This window comes from Rhinolophus sinicus, chromosome 15 (assembly GCF_057876585.1).
Source record: "Rhinolophus sinicus isolate RSI-liver-muscle chromosome 15, RSI-T2T, whole genome shotgun sequence".
Classification (NCBI taxonomy): Eukaryota; Metazoa; Chordata; class Mammalia; order Chiroptera; family Rhinolophidae; genus Rhinolophus; species Rhinolophus sinicus.
Genome location: NC_142515.1, coordinates 117,968,001 through 117,992,730, shown reverse-complemented (window position 1 = coordinate 117,992,730; position 24,730 = coordinate 117,968,001). Strand labels below are relative to the sequence as shown.

At 42.5% G+C, this 24,730-nt stretch overlaps 1 protein-coding gene and 1 long non-coding RNA gene across 2 annotated transcripts in view; one reads left to right on the top strand and one right to left on the bottom strand.

The window, feature by feature from the left end:
• Window positions 1–15,357, bottom strand: part of RNF150 (ring finger protein 150) — a 179,917-nt gene extending 164,560 nt beyond the window's left edge. Inside the window, exon 1 of the mRNA XM_019730798.3 lies at window positions 14,238–15,357. Within this exon, the coding sequence (XP_019586357.2) occupies window positions 14,238–14,712 (475 nt within the window). The 5' untranslated portion in view covers window positions 14,713–15,357. The remainder of the gene's footprint in view (window positions 1–14,237) is intronic.
• Window positions 15,358–15,753: 396 nt separating this feature from the next.
• LOC141572750 (uncharacterized) lies at window positions 15,754–20,027 on the top strand. Its single transcript, XR_012498209.2, has 2 exons — window positions 15,754–19,270; window positions 19,357–20,027. It is a non-coding gene; the product is annotated as an uncharacterized LOC141572750 (long non-coding RNA).
• Window positions 20,028–24,730: the final 4,703 nt, after the last annotated feature.

Below are 24,730 nucleotides of genomic sequence, written 5' to 3'. Positions count from 1 at the left end.
CTGACTCACTTCTCTAAGAACATCATCATTTTTAAATAATGGAAATAAATCACTCTAAAAACTACATTCTTTAAGCCAAAATATGTAGACATTACCATATCCACAGGGGGCAAGGTTTGACTTGTGTAATAATTAAACCCACAGTAATTTATACCTGATAGTTCAATAAGAAGTATTTCTTGTGCAACAAAAGAATTGCATTGTTGCAACTATACACCAAATTTAATAACAACGGCAAATTATCCTCACCCAAGTTTTATGGGAAACAAAGTTTCTAGACAGCTTATTATCTTTAAAGAAGTTTCTTCTTTCCCCTCATAAGAAATACATTGAAACATAAAAATTAGTAGAAAAGCAAAGAAATCCTACATGCCTCAAAATGTAGTTGAAACTTATACAGATCTGGATTAAAATACCAGCTTTGCCTTTGTCCATCTGTAACTTCGGACAAGTTTCCAATTTACAGGGTATGTGAGAGGATCCAGTACAAAAGACATCTAATGCAGTGCTTGGAGCATTATGTGTTCATAACGAGCGTCAATTCTCTTTCTTCTAAGATTTATTCAACCCAACAAAGATATGCAGCGTTCCTCTAATGAAGAAGTTGATGAATTTAATACATAAGCCTGAAACCGGAAGAGCTAATTTGCAGAAAGGGTGTCTTGGCTTATGCAAAGAAGAAGAGAATTTCCCTCAGTAGTGTCCCATGGGAAGAGACAATAACTCTGAGAAACAGAGCTCAGTGGCTACTTAGAATGGCCAGAGTGCCCCTGACATTGTGGCTGCTGACAGGCTCGCCAGCTACCATTTAATCATGTCACCTGCAGCTCTTCTGTCAGTGCTGCACAGGCCCGGGTCCCTGGGGATCTGATGTCAGGATTGCTGCATAGCCCTAAGCTCATGAATCCCCTGTGACCTTGGCAATTGCACACAACAAGTTTCCGATGACCCTGTGTTCTTCATACCTCAGGTTTTTCTCAGCCTGGAGCATGTTAAATAATGGTCAACACTGCACACGTATGGATGACTTGCTCCATGATGGTGAAGTAATATCCTATTCAAACTGCCTGCCAGTTACAGAAGAGCAGTGTGTTCGCTGCACTGGAAGTTCCCATTCCTCGGAAAAAACATGGATGGAATAGATGGTGGAGGGGCACCCAAAAGCATAAGATGGAGGAATGAACGCTCCATGACAATGACCTCCACCCCCATCTGTCTCTCTCTGACAACACATTTCTTTTATCACTAGGTTTGGTGATCACCAAATAACCCAGGCAAGGTAATGGCTTTCAGGGCTATTGTTCCTTTGAAAAATGATGCCCCGTTTCAGTTATCAAATCAATCAATCAATCAATCAATCAATCAAAGGCCAAAGTTGGAGCTGTTTTTCCGTTTTCTTATTTAAACCATTCTAGTGGTAAATATGATGGACCACAAACAGGAAACACAGCAGAATATATTTGCATGAGTCAAGGAACCACAATTTAAATAACAGTGACAGCACACACTGTGCCAATATCTTAACCGACTCCTAAATTTCATTTTAATGCCAAATATCACTTATTCTGACATGTACAAACTGTACTGTAGTAATTATGTGCCACCTTTTCGAAGACTAAATATAAAAATAGTGAGCAAGCTCATGGTTCAAAATGAATTCTAATTAACTCCACTAAAGAAAATGGCTTTTTCCCCTTCTTACTTAACCATGCGATATGTTTTCCACAATGAAATTAACATACTTAAACACAAAAGACTTTTTATGAGCAATAAGTTATGATATACTTAACATAATATCTCAATAGAAAAAAAAGTTGATTAGCTTCAGACAGCAGTAAGCCAAATTGCAAAAGTCATTTAATTTTACCAAAGAGACTAAAAATGTTTAAAAGAATCAAGTTTTAATTAGGTGAATGGTTTTTCAAGATAGTCACAAAAGTCAAGAGGATGAAAGAGACTAATGACCTTTGAATCTATAGAACTTGGACTGTAACAAAGCATCACTTCATGCTTTTTCTGAGCATGACTCCGAGAGGACACTTACCTTCCCTGCATAGCTTTAGTGTTTGCAAGGTGAGCGTCACAGATGCTAATTATTTCCTTTAAACTCCAGGTACCTCCCACCAGGAGAAGGGCACCAAGATGGATCTTGATTAATCAGAACAATTAGTTAATATGACCACAGATGGGGACTCCTTCAAGAAACCTGGGCTAGTTAGCAGTGTTAGGGGCTGGGCATATAAAGTACCTTCACTCAGGCAGCTGAGTCTAACAGGAGAGACAGCCAGGGAAGGAATTCATCTCAATAAAATGGAATCAGTTTCATATCCATTTATAAAAGGAAGGAAAAACAAAGTAATGATACAATGTATTTTCTGTAGAAATTAACTATTAAACTGATCAGGAAAATATTACCTAATTGCTCTAAACTCTGTATGTATGTGGTTCTTCAGGGGTAAAATGTAAAGGCATGCAAATACATAGATTAAATTCAGTCTAGAGCAAATTCCAATGGCTGCAACAAACCACTGCTTTAAACAATCCCTCTTTTCATATTCTGATTTAAGAAAGAACTTGAGCTTTCTCTCCTAGTTCTCTTCTTGCCCAAAAGGTCACAACTTGGCATATCTCACTGCTCATTTGCTATTTCCTTCATTTGAAGAAATCCTGACATACTTCTCCCTGCCCCATTAACTTTAGATTCTTCTGGAATGAAGCAGTGTGTACACAGAGAGACACACTCATACATAAACTATACGGTTTACTGTCAATCATTACGATTTCCTTCTAGTATCATTCAGGTCCCCTTGAAGTATGAAGTATCAGATGTCCCACTCCCAGGCGAGATAGCCCAGCTCACTAACTCCAGCTATTTCTTTCTGCGCTTGATAACAGCTGACTCCAAAGGGCATTTCTAGTCCATTCTCTGTATAAAGTCCCCTTGTAGACCCCCAAAGCCAAGCTCCTCGGACCAGAGAAGCACTTGCTTGTAGGTATTGGGAAGTCAGCATCCTGGTCAGCCCAGAAACACTGGCAGGAGACTAGATCTCAGGAAAGAACGACTGACTTCCTGCTCCAGACCTCCCAACTTCCAAAAGGGAAGCCCCAGGAGAAAAGCCTCAGGGCGCCACCCCTGTCCCAGTCACTGCTCTCAGCAGCTGGAAAGGGCCTATCGGGAGGTACCATAAAGGTTAAGTTCAGGGAAGAGTACAGGAATCCCTTAGCGTACACAGGCGCAGCAGGAATAGCTCTGCTGTGCGTGATAAGCAAGGGCATTTTTAATCACTCAGATTAAATCCTGCCTTCAACATAAGGCAAATGAAGCATGTGTAACATAAAGTCAATACTTCCTCCCTTCAGTGAGCGATGCGCCTGAGAATTAAGGATGGGTTGGGTGCATACTCTGCTGTCCATTCATCCATTCCTATTTTCAGCAGTTATGTCCTGGATGCCTTTTATGTGCCAGGCTCTAGGAATAGAGTGGTTAGTAAGGCAAGAACCTTCTCATGTGGAGCTTATATTCTCATAGAGGAGACAGACCATAATCAAGTAAATTAGGGAATGAAATAATACAACAATTTCAAGTAGTGATAAGTGCTATGAAGAAACATAAGGGGGAATAAGGGAAGAAAGAATGAGTAGCAGATGAGGGTTTTTGCATGTTTTTTTTATGTGGCCAGAAAGAAGTCTCTGATGAAGGGGGCAACTGAGCAGCCAGGAATGACATAAGAGGTGAGCTTTATAAATATCTGGGGGAAATCTGCAGAAATTGAGGGTGGTGACTAGAAACTCGCCCTGCTCACTTGAGTAAAAAGATTCCAAAAAGCTACCAGATGGTTGTTTGCTGGACGGTACGTCCCTTAGGACACAGGTGGCATGAGAGCTGGCTGAATTTAAAAAATAATGAATTGGTTAAATAAGGGAAAAATAGGTGATTGGCTATCAGATATTCTTATTTGGGAGTCATTCTCACATATTTCAAAAGCATGAAGGGATATTTCATAAAGAGATGGTTTGCTGTATGACTAATAATTCTATCAAAAAAGATGGGGGAAACAGGGTGGCAAAGACCCTGTGGTAGCAGCAAGTTTGGGGCATCTGAGGACCAGCAAGCAGGCAAGAGGGGCTGGAAAAGAGTGAGGGGAGGTACGGTTAGGCAAAAGGCTGGACAGAAGGCAGGGGCCAAGTCAAGTCATGCCCTAGGGGCTCTGACTTGGTTCCAAGCATGATACGAAGCCCTTGGAAGGTATGAGTAGAGGAGTGATGTCCTTTGATTTTTAAAGTTCATTCTGTCTTGTCTGGGGAAGAGATTGCAGGGGAGGGAATGGAAGCCAGACATCTGCTGGAGGTGACAGGGGCAGTCCAGGCAGAGTTCATGACAGCTGGGACTCAGGTGGTGAGAATGACGGTGGTAAGATGTAGTCTGATTCCAAATATATTTCTCTTGACAATAATCATAGTTAACATTTATTAAATGCTCAGTTTCCGCTTTCCTGCATTATGTAGTATAAGCATCCACAACAGCTCTGCGGGAGAACACGCAAGGCTCATTTCACAGGCGAACACTGGAAGGCTTAGGTTAATCACTTGCTTCCTGAGCTCCCAGGCCCCCTCTTCCCAGCCAGACCCCAGTTCCTGGCAGCCCCTTTCCCACTGTGCTCACATCCTAGAACGATGGAATCTCACTCTCTCCAACTGCATGATTTCAACCTTCTATCTCCAGCCCTATATGGCTGGATTTCTCTCGAGGCAGGTGACTTTCTCAGGGTGCAAACCCGAGTCTACTGTGTACTAGAATCATCTTTTTCACCACCACCCTATACTTTCTCCCAAACTGGGTAATGACAACCATGATGACTGGAATGATGTACTTCCTACGTGGTAAAAATACCAGGGTATCTCTACTTCTTATGCCAGAGCCTACAATCAAGACAATGAACATTTAGCATATCGATAAAATTTCACCCAACTTAGTTAAGAGGGCTAATCTTTTCTGACGTATTATTGTATTCTTTTTGACTGTTTTACAAAAGTTTGAGTACTTTCTTGTACTTGATGTGTTTGCCATTTATTTGTCTTCTTGATGGTCTCCAAATCTAGTTCTTGTTAGTGAATCACGAATTCATGTCTGGAGGTAATTCTTAACTGTACATACCATCATAGTTTTCACCACCATAGTTAAGACATTCAACATTTGTTTCATGTAGGATTTTGATGCCAAAGGAAAACGACTATTTATTTATACACACTTAATAAAGAACCATGGGGAATAAGAACCCGAGGGAGACTTTAGATTCACCCTCTAGGTGGTTGTCAATCCTGGCCGGACAATAGAATCATCTGAAGAGTTCCCTGTCAACAGGAGACCAATGGCATCTTACTCTTAGTTATATCATACTCTCTGTAGGTGGGACCTAGGTATCTGAATTTTAAAAATTCCCTGATTCAAATGTGATGCAAGGGTGGAAAATCACAGACCTAAACCAAGTTCCCCTCCAGAAGTTTCCTGTTCATCATTTCCAAATTAAAGACAATGAGACCCAGAGGCGGAAGTGACTTGCCAACAGTAAAGCCAATTTGTGGCAGAACCACAACTGAAACCCAAGTGTCCTAACTCCTTGTTCAATTTGCATGTAACATCAGCCAGACACAGAGAAAAGGATGGAAAGGAAGGGGGGGGGGGGGGTCTCACCTATTGTAATCCTGATGATTCTATCACTGAGGCTTCATTTCTCCTGATTCTCCACTTTCTGTATCTTGCCCCAGCTGCCAAACTAGTTTATGTTGGAGCAAAGTGACGCAGAAAAGCTGTGCTAGGAACACAAGGGCACCATCAGCAGTACCAATACAGCCAGATGGTCTTTCTCCTCCAAAAGAGAGTCATGTGAGTGAACACAGATCTGAAGACCTCAAGAAACAGTCTACACAAAAACCTGGCTGTACAGCTACACATGAACAGCCTTTGACAAATTCATGCCATATTCAGGAACTTGACCAAAGAAAGTAATCATGGATATGCACTCATTTTTAGGTTCATAAAGATGTAAGTACAGCAGCATGGTTTATGTAGGGGAAAAGTGGACACATCATAGAAATATCGTGGAAACCCCAAGGAAATTTCAAAAGGTACCCTTAAATTAAAAAAAAAAAAATGAAGGAAGCTACAAAACCATATATGTAACATATTCCCAATTTGATAGAAGTAAATATTTATACACATAATGAAAAAATACTATAGTTATTGATGGTTATTATCTTCCTTTCTTTTTAAATGTTCCATATTCTAAAAATTTTCTGTAAGGCATATGTCTTTCATTTAAAAACACATACCGGGGTGCCAAAAAAATGTATACACATGACTTGTATTCATCTTTTGTTGTTGGTATATATTATTACAATTTTAATACAGTTTTTTTCCATTCTTAAAATGTGTATACATTTTTTGGTACCCTCTGTATATAGATACATCCATGTATCTAAGTTGCAGGACAATAAACACTACATAGAATTGTGGTTACAACTTTTGATACCCTGTATCCTTCGGCTTGTTATTAGTATGTCTTTTTCCTTAGACCAAGAACATGAATCGGGCACCCACTTCATGCCACATTCTAAACATAGATGACTAAATATTTTAATGGGAGACTCAAATTAGATTCTCTGTGATTTCATTTATATAAGTCAAAAGCTAAGAAAAATTATTTTAGTGTCATAGTTTTTCATGCAATGAGACTAACGTAGTAACATAGTCCATCTTTCCAGTCTTCAGGTTACTTAACAGGTTTTAAGAATAAATACTTACTGAACACTTTCCATGCACCACAGTTATGCACTCTAGGCTATGGGAACTTTGTAATGAACAACAACCAAAAGAAAAAAAAAAGTTGAGAAGTTCTGCTCCTTGTGGTGCTTACATTCTGGTGGGAGGAGACATGATAAGCATGTTAAATATCAGTGCAATGAAGGGGGGAGGGATAGGGCGTGCTGGGGATGGGATGTGAGGGAGGGATGTTGCTATTTTAAATAAAATAGCTGGTGAGTGCCTTCCTGATGAGGTCACATTAGAGGAGGACCTGAGAGAAGTAGCCAATCCTGTGCGTATCTGGGAGGAATAACATTCCAAGCATCTTGATAATTAAAGGGGAAAACATCTTTTCTTCTCCATTATTCTTTGGGTCATTTGAATTACATTCCTGATGTAGGTATAGTCAGGTCATGGCTACAGAATTGCCAGACAGTATCTTCTGGTGAAAGGAGGGACATCAGAAAAGACATATTTAAGGGGAAAAAAGGCATTCATGTGTGCATAATGACAACACCTCTGAAAAAGCTCAAGTCTTTGCCTTTTCAATAGTGCTTAAGTGGACTGTGTGTGTAAAAAACATTTATGATGGAGAGATACCAGGCTGAATCGGTTAAGAAACAAAACATTTCTTGGATTTTACCTAATATATGTACTCATTATATATCTTTGCCTGGAAAGGACATGGATAAGCCATGCATTTAATACAAAAATATTTCCAATTTTTAAAAAAATCTCTATTAGGAAATATATGCTCATTCTTGAATATGAAAAAGCCTAACAATCCAATACATAAACTTTAATTTTATAATAATAAATGATGCTTCTTTCTATGGGAAAACATTTTCTAAATGCCATTATATTACAGAATAGACAATATATGTTTTTTTTTAAAAAAAAACAATACTTATAGAAATAAATTTATAATCAATGCTTTTGAAGCAGTAAAAAATTTAATTTTTCTCTATGTACGAGATCTAATCCTGATCATTAACTATTTGACTTCGGTCTATAAAGAATATGTTAAATCTATCATATGTTAAACTGCCAATTGATTAATCCCTGAAAGTTTAAAATAAAAGATTGTGTTTTAAACTTTAAACTAAATGGTTTCCATTTAGTAGGGAACCATCATAATTGCAACTTAGTAGAACAATCACACAGCCCGAGGCTGTCTTATTTCTCTGGGTTTGATTATTACCAATAAAATCCTCCAGAGCTGTGATAATCTGAATAGGATTTGAATTTCATTTTAATTCAAATTTAGCATCTCAATGTACAAATTTACATTATCATATACTCAGGATTGCAGCATGACTTCAATCACTCAGCAATAAGTAAAGGTCCTCCTCAGAGTATATACAAGATAAAGTATGTCATCTGGGGGTGAACTGAAGCCTTTCAGGGGCTAGCAAAGTACCAGATTCTTTATATACTAAGTTTCACGGTGGAAGTGTAACAAAAATGGTTAAGCTCCTTTTCAGAAATTGAGACTTGGTTGCTAAACAAATTAATGTTGTATCAAAAGTATAATCATTCCTTTCTTAAAAACTGGAACAATTAGTTATAAAGTCCCAGGTTCTTTCCAAATCCTTCCAGATTTCACGGTCATAAAATTCCTATCTTTTTGAGAAGCCAGGGGATTCTTAAAAACAGAGACATCAGGAGAGATGAGGATGGAATTCTTACTAGAGATTGAAAGGTGGAAGGTAGGATTCCTTCCAAATCCCCCAGATATGTATTTCTATGAATTGAAATGAGTAAACATGCAACACAGTTTCTTGAAATGCCCAGGCTATATTAAGTTACACTGCCAATAATGTTATTTAACACTGACACTGAATTATGGCTTTTAATAACAGAGTCTGGAATCCCTGGCTGTTGGGTATCTGTCTGCAAGTAGATAGACAGGTGAAGAGGTACAGTATAGTGCCAAATAAATAAATAAAAACTAAGTGGGGTGGGTGAAATTGTTTTGGCCTGGGAGATTAAGAACAAGCATAAATGATAGCTTTTCTGTATTTATCTTAAGAGAAAAATGAAGTGGAAACAGTCTCTTAAGAAATGTTTCTTAAGTATCTAAATGATACAAAATCATGGGCTTTCTGGCTTGGGAAGGCCCTTCAGACATCACCCATCAGAACTCCGTGCATGAACCCTGAGTTCAGCAATCCCACAACATTCCCGGTTAGTTTCCATCTGAATGCAAGAGAAAGCTTCACACCCCAAGGAAACCTCTTCCATTTCCAAAGAGTTCCAGCCTTACAAAGTGTTTCCCTTTACTAAACCAAGTCTGCTTTCTATTATATAACCCCTCCATACTCACCCTAACTTGACTCCAGAAAGCTGAGGCCCCAAACACACAGGCACGGGGGTTGAGGCAGGTGGCACAAACGAGTGGAGCAGGCCAAGAGCCAGACCATAAGAAGGGGTGGGGACTCGGCCCAACTAATGGGCACGCTGCTCAGCAAAATGGCCAGCCACTGCTCAGCTCCGGCCTCCTGTGATGGAGCAGGAACATGGGCCCATCTCCAGATTTTCTGATGAGAAGCCAGAAATTGGAATTTGAGTAAAAAAAAAAAATCCCAATTTTTGAAAACAGAACTCAACTGTGGAGTTCAAACAGCTCATAGAGATCAACTAACCAAACCAGTGAGAAAACTGGCACCCAGAATAGAAAAAGTGACTGACCCAAAGTCAAAAGGTGAATCAGAGGTAGGCGTGGGACCCCAGCAGAAGGTCCCAGGTCTCCCATCTCAGGCACCAGGTCAGCAAGTCAGCACTGCATTGGGGCTGTAGGCTTGTGAAAGGATTCTGAAATAGGAATCAGCTTTAGATCACTTCCTGTATCTATTATTACGTTACCACTGTCTACATCTAGTTTTTATAGCACCCTTTCACGTTGAGAGGGCATATGGTGCAGTCGTCACAAGCACAGACTGCCCAGGTTCATAAGCCCGGCTCTACTACTTATTAGTAGTACCTGCGTGGCCATGTCACCTAACCACCTACACAGGAAAATGTAAATCTCCTACATTTTGTCCTCCGACCTTCGAGAAAGGCCTGAAATACATGGGATTGACTCAATCCTGGGCATCTCCCCACCAAGGGCTGAGCTTATTCGCGACACTTAGTGCAACCATCTCCTCCTTCTGTCTCTAAGTTACTGGTGGCCCCTAAAGCACAAGAGAGTAAACAAAGAGCTCTTCCCAAGGCTGCCAGGGGTTCCATGAGCCCTGGGGTTGGATGATCCCGTTTGTGGCTCCCATGCGTCCCAGTGTACAATGCTCATAAGAGTTAATATGTATGGACGGCTACGTGCCAGTTACAGATATAAGCACTGGACATGTATTAACTCATTTAATTCACAAAACAACCAACTAAGGTAGATATTATTATCCCCTTTCAGAAAATAGAAGCCCCGAAAGGCCAAGTAACTTGCTCAAAGACCCACAATAAGAAAGTAGGAGAACCAGGAAACTCAAAGGGTTGGCTCTAGAGGTTACATTCCTAATTAACCGCTTCCCAAAATTGCTTCTAGAAATTTCTGGTATCACCTTCTTCAGTGTATACTATAAGAAGGCTCATAGGCATCTGGCCAGCTCCAAGGAGATGGCTGGGGTCTCACTGCCTCTATCCGCACCTTACCCTTCACTTCTGGGGCTCTCAACAGGTGCAGGCTGTATTCCTTTACAGCTTTTTTCTCTGGCCCTCTGTCACTCTTTCACAAGGCAAACCAGGGAGAAGCTCCCTAACACAGTGAAGATGCAATTCCTCACATCCTTTTATAGGCGGCATGTAATAGCTCTGGTCCATAGGCTTTTTTTTTTTTTTTTTTTTCCCAATTGGAAGAGGTGGCTCTCTTTTCTCTATTAATCACTTTCTATCTCTCTTTCCTAGGACACAAAAGGTGTATGCGCTGAAAGACCAAATAATGGCTAGCAAGGGGGAAAGGAGCGAAACGAAGAGCAGAGAAAGAATTAAGTTTATGTTAAAAAGTAGTTATTCATTATCAGGAAAGTACAAATTAAAACCACAATGAAGACACCACCTCATAACCACAGGGGTGGCCAAAATAAAAAAGATAGATAATAACAAGTGTTGATGAGAATGTGGAGAAATTGCTACCCTCATATACCACTGGTATATGAGGTGCCATTGCTTTGGAAAACAAGCTGGAAGTTCCTCAAAAGGTTAAATCATACAGTTGCCATATTCCACCCAAAATTCCACTCCCAGGTATATAGTCAAGGGAAATGTCCACACCAAGTTTGCACATGAATGTTCATAGAAGCATTATTCTTAATAACCGAAAAGTGAAAAGAACCTAAATGGCCATCAATTGACGAATAAATAAAATGTGATGTATACATATCACAGAATATTATTTAGCAACAAAAGGGAATATAGTACTGAAACAGCACTGACAGACCTTGAAAATATCATGCTAAGGGAAAGAAGGCAGTCAGTCACACAAAAGCATGTATTACATGATTCCATTTATAAGAAATGTTCAGAATACGCAAACTACATAGGGAGACAAAAAAGTGGATCAGTGGTTAACTAGGGTACTGAGGAGTAACTGCTAAGGGGCACAGGGTTTCCTGTTGGAATTAGTGATGAGGGTTGTACACCTCAGTACTGTAAAAGCCATTGCATTGTATACTTTAAATGAGTGAATTGCATGATATGTGAATGAATTGTACCTCAGTAAAGGTGCCATACTATAAATAAGATTAAAAAAACTGGTCACAAAGTAAAACTCCTAGTCTATCCCAGGAGAATCTGTGTCTTTGTGAATGAGAAACCATAATTAAAGAAGTGGCAGAAACCCCAAATCATTTAAGAGGGAAAGAAAAAAAAAAATCAGAAAGAAAGCCTTTGTGGAAAGGGTAAGGGGAAATTATTTCCATGTAATCGAATTCCAAGATAGTGGATATGTTGGGGTCATATTACTCCAAATTTGTAGCTATTCCATGATGGGTTGTATAACCCTAAATTCAGACTTTTCCTCACTGGAAAGCTATCAGTTCCAAAAATAAAGGAGCTAGAGGAGAGGTGAGATTTAAAAAGAAAAAAAAAAAAAAAACGAAAAGGCTAGTGCTAATTTTTTAAGAGACGGAACTAAAAAGCTCACATATATAAGGATTCTCTGGTATATTTCATCCCATGTTCAGAAAATATAAGAATATTTGATTGGTATATAAAATGCATGTCCTAAAATGAATTTAAAAATCAGACTCAAATTTAACTAGAAAAATTAACGCTTTCAAGTTCTGGAGCTAAGTTTAAGACATTGACAGCCAGACGAGTGCTGGCACTGTTTGAGATTCAGGCAGAAGAATTTGAGAGTTAAGTGAAGGGTTCGCCAAGCTATCTGCTCATGTATCTCCTTATAATGAGGCTTCAGCAGAAATCAATGCAATCTCTGAATAAAGTGAATACAGTTTCCTAACGTGGCAGTATGTCAAATCATATACTATGGAAGTTTCATGGTTATTAGCAGATACAGCATTAACATATTGTTCGAAACAATAATTAGATAGTAGAGAATTTCCTTTATATCTTTTAGTCTTTAACTTTCAAACTATTCCTCAGCCCTTTACTCCCGCTAGGTCTTAATCAAGAATCACTTGTGTAGAAAATCAGCTTACTGCTTTCTTTAAAAACAGGCGCGCCATTAATTCATTCAATGTGTTGGCAGTTCTGGAGAACCCATGTAGACAGGAACAAATGATGCCTCTTAGTTTGTGTGAAAGAAGCTGAGTATAAGATTTCATGCATATGCACAAAGAAATATTTAAAGAATCCTGCAAAATCAGCCAACAATTTTCTTGACATTTAAAGGAAAAAAGAAAAAAAAAAAAAGCCTCTACTTCTCACCCCCATGGAGGTTTAGATATTAAATGTTTATTTAAAGATATTTTACATGACTTACAGGGTTCTTCCACAGTCCTCCAAATCCTTGACTATCAGTTTAAGTAGTGCTCCTAAGACTCAAGGTCAGAGTATAATCTTTCCCCCAATGAAACTGTTGAGCTCAAGAAAGTATATCATCTGTTCCTAAATGCACTATTGTAACTTTTCTAAGAAGTTTACTTCCTCTCTACCTCTTCATTACTTCACCATGCATTTTCCCGGCCTACGTGTTGGAAGCATGGAACTGTCCCCACTCCACCTGTTTGTGTTAAGGTTGACAATTTCCTCTTCTAAAACAGATGGTGATGATTCCCAGAGGCAAACCAACTGTGTATTTCACTAATAGGTGACATGGGCTCTCTTGGAATGAAAACTTGTCCTCCAAAGAATGCACCCTCCCCCCAGTGAAGCCAAAGCGTGGTGTTTCATTTCAGTAGTGCAACTGTTTATGACAATTTAGCTTTTAAAGAAAATGTCTTTGATTAGGCAACTCCAGTTAGAAAATGCATGTTATTTCTGCTCCCTCCTTCTTCCCCTCCGATTGTCACCGCCTGGACCCAGGAACCCCTCTGTGGAAGGAGGGCCCACTTCTCAGGCACATAGAAACAAGTAGCAACTCCGGACTCCAGGAGGGCAATCTGCTAAATCTAGCTGCTTATGCTGACAAGCCTGGAGAGTACTTCTGGTTCTTTCTGCCACGGAAGCATTGCTATGTCAGTCACGGGGCAAATCCAGAGTTCCATTAAGGCAGTAACATATTTCTAGCCTTGGCACCTTACGATCATTCAGAAAAGCTTATTCTTTCTACCCTGCAATCCTCACATTCTCACACGCAAACCTGCAGCATATTTAACCTCCCAATGAAGCAATGGATAATGCAATACTGCAAAAGCAGCAGTAACTTTATGGCCACAATGGCTTGGTGAGGGCTGTTATTATTTATCGTGCCTGCCTATCAGCTTCTCCGGATGACAGCTTGGCAGAGCACAGGACTTTTAATATTTATGACGTGTGTCAACCCAGCAGGGGGAGGGGCTCTTAATCTTCCATGAAGAACTGAAACCTGATTTAAGAAGCCAGTTCGCGGTGATGAGCTGCTAGCACCAGTAATCCAACCCACCTCCTGATACACAAACGCCGGCATCAAGATTATACCTGATGCACCGAGCCAAGTGCAGAGCTATCAGATCCACCTGTTCCAAACAGGTGCGGGGCTGGTCACTAACCCAGAACGATATCCGAGTCCTGCTCCCCAAACCCCACCTTCCAGGTCCTCCTTCGAAAAGTTAGCACACCTCCGCCAGCCTTCGTCTGAGCGGCGCTAGGTTAAACTGAACACACTCTTTAGTCTCCCAACGCAGTTGGCCCTTTTCTTGGTAAACCCCACAAAGTGACGCACAGCAAAACTTAGTAGGTCCAGGTCACAGAGATGCACAGACTCCCCGAAAGGAGGCAGGCGCTGGATCCTTCTCGTCTCCTGCCTCCCCTCGGGTTCCCCTCCCCCGCGCCCGCTCACCTGCATGGGACATGGTGATGGTCTCGTTGGTGTTGGAACCCACGTTGAAGATGACCACGGCGGAGGCGTTCTGCACGAACGCGTTCCGGATCTTATCCCTGTACGTGCAGTTGCCCTTGGGGATGAGGGCTATCCAGTTCTTGCCGTGGGCCGGGACGGCGAACTTGGTGTTGGGGTCGCAGGCCAGGCGGTCGTGGGCAGAGCTGGCCATGACCACCTCCCCGCGGGCGTCCTGCTTGGGCGAGTGCTCCCCGTAGCGCCCGCACTCGGTCTTCTCCGAGTGCAGCTCGGTGCCACCGCCCGCCGCCCCGGGGTCCGGCGCGGGCTCCGCGTAGGTGATGTTCACGAAGGCGGTGTACCATTCCTCCTTCTCGGCCACGGTGAAGTCCAGGCAGAGCAGATGCACGAAACAAAAGGAAAGCAGCCATGTTGAGAGAGCCAGACTGCGGCACGCTTGGATGAGAGACATTGCCATCTTTATCCGCCAGGGCCCCCTCCCCGCCCCCCGCGCCCTCCTCCCACCCCGTCCCTCCTCCCCCGCGCCGGCCAACCCCGGGCCGGCCGCCTCTCCTCCTTCTGCTCCCGCTCACTCCTGGGCCCGGGGGGCCGCGGCCAGGACGCGCAGCCGCCGCGGGGACCGGATTCCGAGCAAGCGGATGGCGTTGGCCCCTTTCCCTTTCAGCCGGAGAGCAGCGGCTGCATTTCGCTTCCCGGGCGCCGGAGGGACGCGGGAGGAGGGGGCGCTCGGGGCTTGCGGAGGAGTCCAGCTGCCGAGCGCCCTGCTCCGTCGCCCGGCTTCTTCTCTCATAGGGGGTACAGGGGCCCCGGAGCGTGCTGGATGGCAGATCTGCGCCTTCAGCCCCGGCGGGGGGCGGGCACGGCTGCCTGAAGCCCCAGGTGCAGCCGTGGGTGTCCCGGCCGACGCCGCCTCCGAGCGCTCCAGCGAGCGGGTCCGGTTGCAGGCGCTGCAGCCTCTACTGCTGCGCGCGGCGCGGTTCCCTCGGGCTGCGGGCGCTTCGCTCCTGGTTTCACCGGGTGGAGGCGCCGGACGCACACTTGCTGCGGGAGGGGCCGGCTCCCGGGTAGTAGGAGCGAGTGGGCCGAGAGGAGTACGCGGGTGTGTGTGTGTGTGTGTGTGTGTGTGTGTGTGTGTGTAATGTGTGCGTGCAAGGAGGAGCTTAGGGTGATGTCAAAGATTCTGGGCTTCGCTTGCCAGGCTCCCTCGGTCTCTGTTTATAGGCAGCAGCGTCCCCTGCTGGGTCTTAAATTCAACCCATCTGCGATTTGGTCCAGGTAGAGGCAAAAGGGGAAGCGACCCCATGACCTGTGCGTACAGGAACAACTTCCTGCGCCTTAACTATAGGGAAACGCGTTTGCCTCTCACAAACAACCTTCCCATTTGCTGGAGCAAGTGCAGTGAGCTCCTTAATTACCTATCCGAGGGCGAAAGGGTAACGCTAGTTGGTAGCGAGGTCCTTCCCACACAGCGCCAGGAATATCTAGGGCAGTGACCAACCAACTTAAGTAAGTATGCATCAGCATTACCTAAGGGTTGCTAAAACTCAGACTGGTGGGTCCTGCCGCAGAGTTTCTGATTAGTACATATAGGGTTGGGCTGCAGAAAACTGTATGCCTTTCTAACAAGTTCCCAAGAGATGCTGAATGCCCTGGTCTGGGGACCACTCTATTAAGGTGAGTACAGGAATGGGCTTCTTTTCTCCCACCTGGCAGTAAATATGTGACATGTGGTTTTTTATGGAATGAGTGTTTTCTAACTCTGAAAGAAAAGAAACTGGGTGAGATATGTTTTCACTGTGTTTATTCTGTTGTCAGGACTGGTACCAGAAGACCCAGCATCAATAGGCAAGGGGAGTTTGTTTGGGTTTTGTGTATAGCGTGATCTCCAGTTGTGCAGAGATCACAACCAGTCCGCAGAGAGTACAACCCTCTAGAGTAGTGTTCTTAAAACTGTGACACAGCACAATTCCTTCCCAATTAAATGTCTGACTGGTTATTATCTTTTCACACCCACAGTTTCCTTGGCTTGAAATACCTGCCATATAAAGCCTCAAAAACAATTTGCATCATGGTTCTCAATTGCTCTCATTGTACTCCCCACCTGGCACTCTTTCAGAGAACCCAGGACCCAATTCTTATGAAAACAAAAGTCCACCTTTCCTCCAGGACCTTAGTATGTTTACAGGTTTCTGTTAATGGCTCTTCCAGCAACAGTGCAAGCAGCTGGTGGCCATACCCAAATTAGAAGCAGGCACAAGAAGAACTACTTAGAAGAATTTGTCTCTGTGGTATTTGATGTGTGTTTTCATTTAGAAAATAGGCTTCTAGGCAATGGGGACAGTGCTTTTTATAGTGCCTAATGCCGCCAAGGCAAAAGTGGGGACTGCCTGCCTGGCTGCTGGTTCCTGAACCCCCAGAGAGCTGAGGGAGGAGTCATGGGCTACCCTCCCCCCCAGCTAGGTTCTGTACAGATGCCTTAGCACACCAAGGTGGTTCCCGAAATTTCTTTCTCTCTTAGCAATTCTTCTCTAGCCACAACCTTTGGGGAATCTGTCATCAAGGATACGAGACTACCCCTCACGCTTTCTTTCCGTTGGAAGTTAGAGGCTAAAGAGGGGGTGGGGTCAAGGAGGCAGCATCCTGGCTGGGAGCTTGGTTAAGTACAGGGGCGTTGGGCAAATAGGTAGAGTGTTGACTATGATGGGAGCTGGGTTTCTTAGTGTTGAAGAAGGAATTTACAAACATGGAAAGAAAGAAAGCTGTGAAGAACCCCGAGGTGTTGGATTGGATTTAAAATGAGTGCAAAATCATTATATATATATGTATATATATAATTGTTATATATAGCTGCATATAGATAGATAGATAGATAGATAGATAGATGCACCATAGTTAGCTTCACTCAGAAGCTAGAAGCAACGGACACATCAAATGGTCAGACGATCTTGGTTTCTAAGTGCCATCCTCTATTGAAAGGAACCAGGGCTGATTACAGGGCTTGGGGTGGGAAAGTACAAAGTGAGCTTGGAATCTCTTGTAGGGAAGTGCTCAAGCATGATGGGAACATGCCAAAAGGAGACACGAGCCAGATGGAAGGAACTCCCACTGGCCAAATCTCGGACAATTGGAGCATCAAGATAAATAATGATAGTAACTAATTACAGCCTATTGGATAAAACAGGAATCCATGCTAATATAAGTGGATAAATAATGATAAAATGAGTAAATAAACAAATAAGAACAGCTCTTCTTTATGGAAGAGCAAGGTGCAGACAGAATGCCTCAGTCTTACGCCACTAATACAATTGATGGAAATGGAAAGTCATCACTCGGCAGAGTTAGTTGATTCAGGCAGGAGTCCTCAGTGGATGCTAAGGCTGGTGGGCGAGTAGGTGCTTGATGTGAAGCAGGATGTCAGCCTAGACTTAAAGTATCTTCTGAAAAGTACTTATTGACTACAAGGCGGTCGGGGGCCTGATTAATTTATTGAAGAGAACCCTGGAAAACACCAGATTGACTCAATGATCAAGATGAACATCACTAGTGGTGAAACTGACCGTATCACGTGTCTGCTGATGTCATGTGCGGAGAAGAGCACAGAACCTTTTCTGTCCCATTCCTGGCTGAGAATGCATGGCTTGAATCTGGACATGGGGAAAGTTTCAATGGACTCAAGGTGAGCTTTAAAACTCTCAAGACAGAGAAAGACAGAAGAACTAATTGATCCAAATTGAAGGAGACTTTAGAGACACGACAACTAAACGCAACACGCGATCCTGGATGGCTTCTGGACCAAACAGGAAAAATAAATAGTTGGCAGCAATTGAATGAGGTCTGTGGGTTCGATGGCAGTTCCTTGTTAATGCTGAATACCTGGTTGGGATGTTTATATTGTAGCTATGTAGAAGAATGTCCTTGCATGTGGGATATGTACCATGAACCTGAAGTATTTAGTAGTGATGAGGCATTCTGTCTGCACCTTGCTCTTAAATGGTTCAGGAAAGAAAAAAAAAAAAAGATAATCTATAAGTTCTTGTTTACTACTAGCAACTATTTTAGAGAAGCTGAAATCTAATTCATGATAAATTAAAAAGTCAAAAGTCCACTATTTGGGGGCTAGGGGAGCGGGTATTAAAATGTTTCCAGATTTGTGCTAATGACTCTCCTTCCAGGACGGCTTCTCCTTTGTCACAGCAGCTCTGCTTGAGCCACTGAACTGGGGATACAACAGAGAAGAAAACAGATAAGTGTCTCCCTTTCATGGGTTTATGTTCTGGGGTGGGAGAAACGGAAAAATTTTAAGTTTTTTGTTCTGCCAGGAAGCACTATGTAGAAAAGGCATCAGAATAAGGGAGGTGACTTATTTTATATCAGGCTCAGCTGCTCTGACGCGATGACTTTTGATCAGAACCCTGGAAGAAGGAGAGCCCCAAGGTGTAGTGGGGGTGCTGGTTGTACCAGGAAGAGGGAACCATCTATACAGCAGCCCTGTGGCAAGGTTGTATTTGACGTGCTTGACGAGCAACAGAGAAACCATCGAGGGTGGAGAGGGGTCAGAAAAAAAGAGTGAAGGACATGAAATCAGAGAGATGGGAGGCAGATCATATGGGGCCTTCTAGTCCAGGGTAGAAACACTGATTTTTATTTTGAGTGAGAGGAAAAACCTTTGGTGAGTTTTAATCAGGGAAGTGACATAGTCTGATATGTTTCAAAAGTTCCTTCTGGTGGTATTGGAGCAAGTATGGAAGAAAGAAGAACAATCAGGAGCTATAACCATCAATTTGGAAAACAGAGGATAGTGCCCAGCCAGGACAGTGGCATGAACATGGTGAGAAGTGACTGGATCCTCAATGAATTTTGAAGATGGAACAAACAGAATTCTCTGGGGCATTTGCATTGGGGTATGAAAGAAAGAGAGGAGTCCAGAAAGATTCTACAATTTGGAGCCTAAGCAACTGGCAGAATGGAATTGTCATGATCTGGGAAGAGGAAGATTGCAGGAGATGCTGGTTGGGGTAAGAATCAAGAGTTTTGAATATATTAGGTTCAAGGTGCCTAGAGATATGCAAATGAAAATTTCCTGTAATTCACTTCACCACAGTATCCCAGGAGGAAGATTACTGAATTAAAGCACACGAACAGTTTTCAAGTTGTTGATACATACAGGATGGCCAAATTGCTGTTCCAAAGGTTGGCCTCACTTAATATGCATGCGCCAGAGTAAAGTGAGCTCCTTAAACTAGTTTTTGAAATATCACCAGAAGACAGCTTAGTGGTGAGTCCCAGCCTAAGGGGGACTCTGTCCACCAGCCAAGCAGCCCAGGCTAAATAAAATTAGTAGGTTTCCCCGGGGCTCTTTGCTGTGTGAAAAATGTTATAGACAGAGCCACTTGAAAATGGAGTCGAAGCTGCTATCCCCGACGAACTGCCTTGCACATCTTATTCCTCAAGTCTTTGGAATGTTAAAACTGCAAAATAATCTTTAGATGGGGCTTAAAGAACATTGTATCCCACACAACTGAAAACATAACAAGAAAGCAGACATTATGACTATAGGACTGAAAATTAAAGACACTGTTTAGAATTAGCATCACTATGTTAGCTTATCAGCATCTATAGGAATTCTTTCTATTGATGTAATTGTTCCCCTCCATTTCTTATAAATACCCCTTGCTGCCTCCTGATTGGAACTCTACTTGGGTTTCTTCCTGAATCAATGTGCTTCCCAAATAGCAATTCTTCTGGATCTCAAATAAATGCTATTGCCTCTCACTTTGGGTTTTGTTTTTAGATTAACAGGTGTATGGAGGTATTCTTGTTTCCATAAAGGGTAGAGGCATGCAACATGTGTCTGAGTCAGAAATGAAAAGCAGCCCCGGCAGAGAATGGCAGTGTCCCACTTCTCCGAATGTTGGCAAATTGGATTTTCTTTATGGCGCTCTCATCCCTGACACTGCTTTGTCATTTTGCCATTAATGTTCACTGCATCTTCAAACGGAATTCTACTGTAGGCCTTTAAAAAATGAAACATTTGAAAATATAATTATTCCTACATATACCTATTTTAATGGCTTAATACAAGTTTTTAAAAATGTTTTTATTAAAAATATAGCTAATATACAATATTATATGAGTTTCAGGGGTACACCATAGTTGTTCAACATTTATATACCTACAGAAGTGAGCATTGTAAGTCCAGCAACCATCTGACACTGTACTATGCTATCACAATATTATTGACTAAATTCCCCATGTTGTACATTACATCCCATTATTTATTTGTTTTATACCTGGAAATTTGGACCACTTATTGCCCTTCACCTTCCCTCTCTTTTTAATTTTTCAATTCTAGTTGACATTCAATATTATTTTATATTAATTTTAAGGGTACAGCATAGTGGTTAGACATTTATATAATTTAAGTAGTGATCCCCCTAATTAGTCTAGTTACCCACCTGGCATAGTTATTACCATATCATTGACTATATTCCCTATGCTTTATATCCCTGTGACTATTTTGTCACTACCAGTTTGTACTTAATCCCTTCACCTTTCTCACCCAGCACCCAACCCCTCCCATCTAGAACTCCAACAAATCTAGTACCCATCTGACACCATATATAGTTATTACAATATTATTGACTATATTCCTTATGCTATACCCTACATCCCCATGGCTACTTTGTAACAACCAATTTGTACTTATTAATCGCTTTCCCTTTTTCCACCCACACTCCCAATCCCCCTCCCATGTGGCAACCATCAAAATGTTCTCTGTATCTATGAGTTTCTGATTTGTTTGTTTGTTTACTTTGTTCTTTAGATTCCACATATAAATGAAATCACATTGCATCTGTCTTTCTCTGTCTGACATATTCCACTCAGCACAGTATCCTCCAGGTCCATTCATGCCGCCACAGATGACAAGAGCCCATTCCCTTCCATGGCTGAGCAATATTCCGTTGGATATAAGTACCCCTCCTCTTTATCCATTCTCCCTTCGAGAGACACCCAGGTTGCCTCCACATCTTAGCCATTGTAAACAATGCTTCAATGAACATATAGATGCACACATCCCCTCCAAGTAGCGTTTTGGATTTCTTCAGATGAATAACCAAAAGAGTAATTACTGGGTCATTCTTTGTCTCTTGTTATAGCCTTTGTTTTACAGTTATTTTTGTCTGGTATAAGTATGGCTACTCCAGATTTTTTTTTTTCCATTTTCATGAAATATCTTTTTCCATCTCTTTACTTTCTGTGCATGTGTGTGTGTATCTTTCCATATGAAGTGATTCTCTTGTAGGCAGTATATGTAAGGCTTTTGTTTTCTAATCCATTCAGCCCTCCTATGTCTTTTGATTGGGGCATTTAATACATTGAAAGTAATTGCTAATAGGTATGTAACTATTGTCATTTTATTACTCATAGTTTTGATTTTTTTCCTCCTGTTTAAAGAAGTCTCTCTAACATTACTTGTAATACTGATTTGGTGGTGATGAACTCCTTTAGCTTCTTCTTGTCTGGGAAGCATTTTATCTGTCCTTCGATTTTAAATGATAACCTTGCTGGGTAGAGTACCCTTGGTTGTAGGTCCTTGCTTTTCATCATGTTGAATATTTTGTGCCAATCCCTTCAGGCCTGCAAACTTTCTGTGGAGAAATCAGCTGACAATCTTATGGGAGCTCCTTTATAAGTTACTAGTTGCTTTTCTCTTGCTGCTTTTAGAATTTTCTCTTTGTCTTTAAACTTTGCCATTTTAATTATAATGTGCCTAGGTGTGGGCCGGTTTGGGTTCATCTTGTTTGAGACTCTCTGCACTTCCTGAGCCTTTATGTATATTTCCTTCGCCAGGTTAAGAAAGTTTTCAGTCATTATTTCTTCAAACACATTCTCAATCTCTTGCTTTCTCCCTTCTCCTTCTGGTATCCCTATGATGCGAATGTTGTTACACTTAACATTGTCCCAGAGGTCCCTTAAATTAGGATTTTTATATATATATATTCTTTTTTTTCTTTTTGCTGTTCTGATTGGGTGTTTTCTGCTACCTTGTCTTCCAAATGTCTGATTCAGTTCTCTGCTTCATCTAGTCTGCTGGTGATTCGTTTTAATACATTTTTCATTTCAGTTATATTCTTCACTTCAGACTGGTCCTTTGTTTATGGTTTCCATGTCCTTTTTTATGCTTGCTATCCCTTTTTGAAGTTCTCACTAAGTTCCTTGAGCATCCTTCTAACCATCGTTTTGAACTCTGTCTCTGGTAGGTTGCTTGCCTCCATTTCACTTAGTTCTTTTTCTGGAGTTTTCTTCTATTCTTTTATTTGGGATGCATTTCTTTGTTTACTCATTTTGGCTGCCTCCCTGTGTTTGTTTCTATGTATGAGGTGGATCTGCTGTGTCTCCCCGTCTTGGCTGGGTGGCCTTATGTAGTACGTGCTCTGTGGGGCCCTGGCAATATCTCCCTGGTCACCTGCTCTGGGTGCTCCAGAAGAGTCCCTTGCATGGGTTGTGTGTGCCCTCCTGTTATAGGTGAGCCTTGATTGCTATTGGCACATCAATGGGTGGGATTGACCTTCAGGCTGACTGGCTGTGGGGTTTGGCTACATCCACAACTTATAGGCTGCTGTGCAGGGGGCTTACCCCACTGAGTGGGATTTGCCCCAGCAGGCTCTGGTGCCTATTGAGACCACGCTTTGTATGTGCTACTTGTGGGGCTAATTGGGCAGTGTTCTACTGTAGTCTGAAGCCAACTTCAAGTGTGTTGGTTCTGGGGCCTCTTAGGAGGGGCTCCCGTGCAGGACCAGGTCACTCATTGCCTGTGACCAGCCAGGAACTATCTGGTAGGAACTGCAAAGTGATCTGTAGTTTTTCTCTGCCTGTGCTAAACCTGGAGGTATGTGGGAGAGGTCACACTGCAAACCGAGGATGGCTGCCACCAGTACTGGGCCTGGGGTAGCTCCGCAAAAAGCCAGGACACTCCAAGTCCTCTTGTTACCTGTTAGCTTCTTTAAACTTCAGTCACTGATAAAGCTTCATGCAGTATGCAAGTTGGGTGAGGAAGGGTCTCAGAGAGTCACTACAGTGGGAAGCATTATAGTCACTATGTTAATGTAGACTCTGTTTTGGCACCAGTGCTGAGCCTGGAGCTACTCAGCAAAAGTCACAGAGCACACTGAGGCCAGTCATTTCCTGCCTAGAGTCTGTGGACTCCTTTCTAAGAAGAAATGTAATGCAGGTGGGGCTGACTGCTCTCGGAGAAAGTACCTCCAGCACTGGGAGAATTGGGTGGGGCGGGGTTCCAGTGAGTCAGCAGGGTGGAGCTCACCAGACCAATAAGATTCAGATTTGGCTATAAACGTAAGGGGAGGGCTAAACCCATTAAAGATGGCGGCCACTTGCTGGCTACACAGGAGGAAGATCCCTCACAGGGAAAACAGGACTGTCCTCCAGCCCTGGCCTCAAAGCCACACACCTCAGTCTGCTTCCTCTATGCCTCTGACACCCCCCGAGTCACCATCCCTCCGTCGAGCCCAAGGTAAGTGCTTGCGAGCAAGTATGTCTGTGTGCGGGCCCTTTAAGAGGATGCCTGGGTTTCCCGCAGGCTTCTGTTTTACCTTGATGGTTGGAATCCCCATTGTTTCTCACAGCCAGATGTTGTGGGAGCTTCTCTTCTTGGCATCAGTACCCCAGGTTGGGGAGCCTGGAGTGGGGCTGGGGTCCTTTGCTCCGCCAGGGGGAACCTCGGGAGTTATCCCTCCCAATTTTCATCTGACAGACAGATTTGGAACCAACCCATTTCGCGTCTCTGCTCCTCCTACCAGTCTCAGTGTGGCTTCTTTATATCCTTCGTTATAAAACTTCTGCTCAGCCAGACATCAGATGGTTCTCCAGGTTGATTGCTCTATAATTTATTTCTAATTTTAATGTGTTCACGGAAGGAAGCAGACACAATGTTTATCTACTCTGCCATCTTACGTCTCCTCTCTTTATACTCCATTTTTTAACCCAAGTTTAACGTGGCAAAGTTCCAATATACAGGATGTGATCCCTATTGTATTTTTTTTCAAATTTTACAATGATTGATTGATTGATTGCAATTTTTAAACATTGTTGGTTGTTCAGCATAGGTCATTTCCTCACAATAAGCTCCTAAATAACTATCTAGAAAGGGAGGACTAGAAAGAGGGAAACTCTTCAAAAAATATATTCTACATGTCTGAGAAGGGGGAAGAATGCTCAAAATATAACAGGAAATTCACATTACCTTACATGTTAGGACTGGTGTTATTATTGTTTAAATCGATTTCCTATGGGGCATCATCCTGTGGCATTTAGTTTCATATGGCCTGTCCTACAGATTCTTTTCCCTTCCCCATCTTCTATATTTGCCCGGGGGTGGAGGGATGTACAGTGTGCAGGATTGGAGGACGGGAGCCTGGGCTGCAGATGACCCAAGATGGGGCTATCAGCTCTGCCAC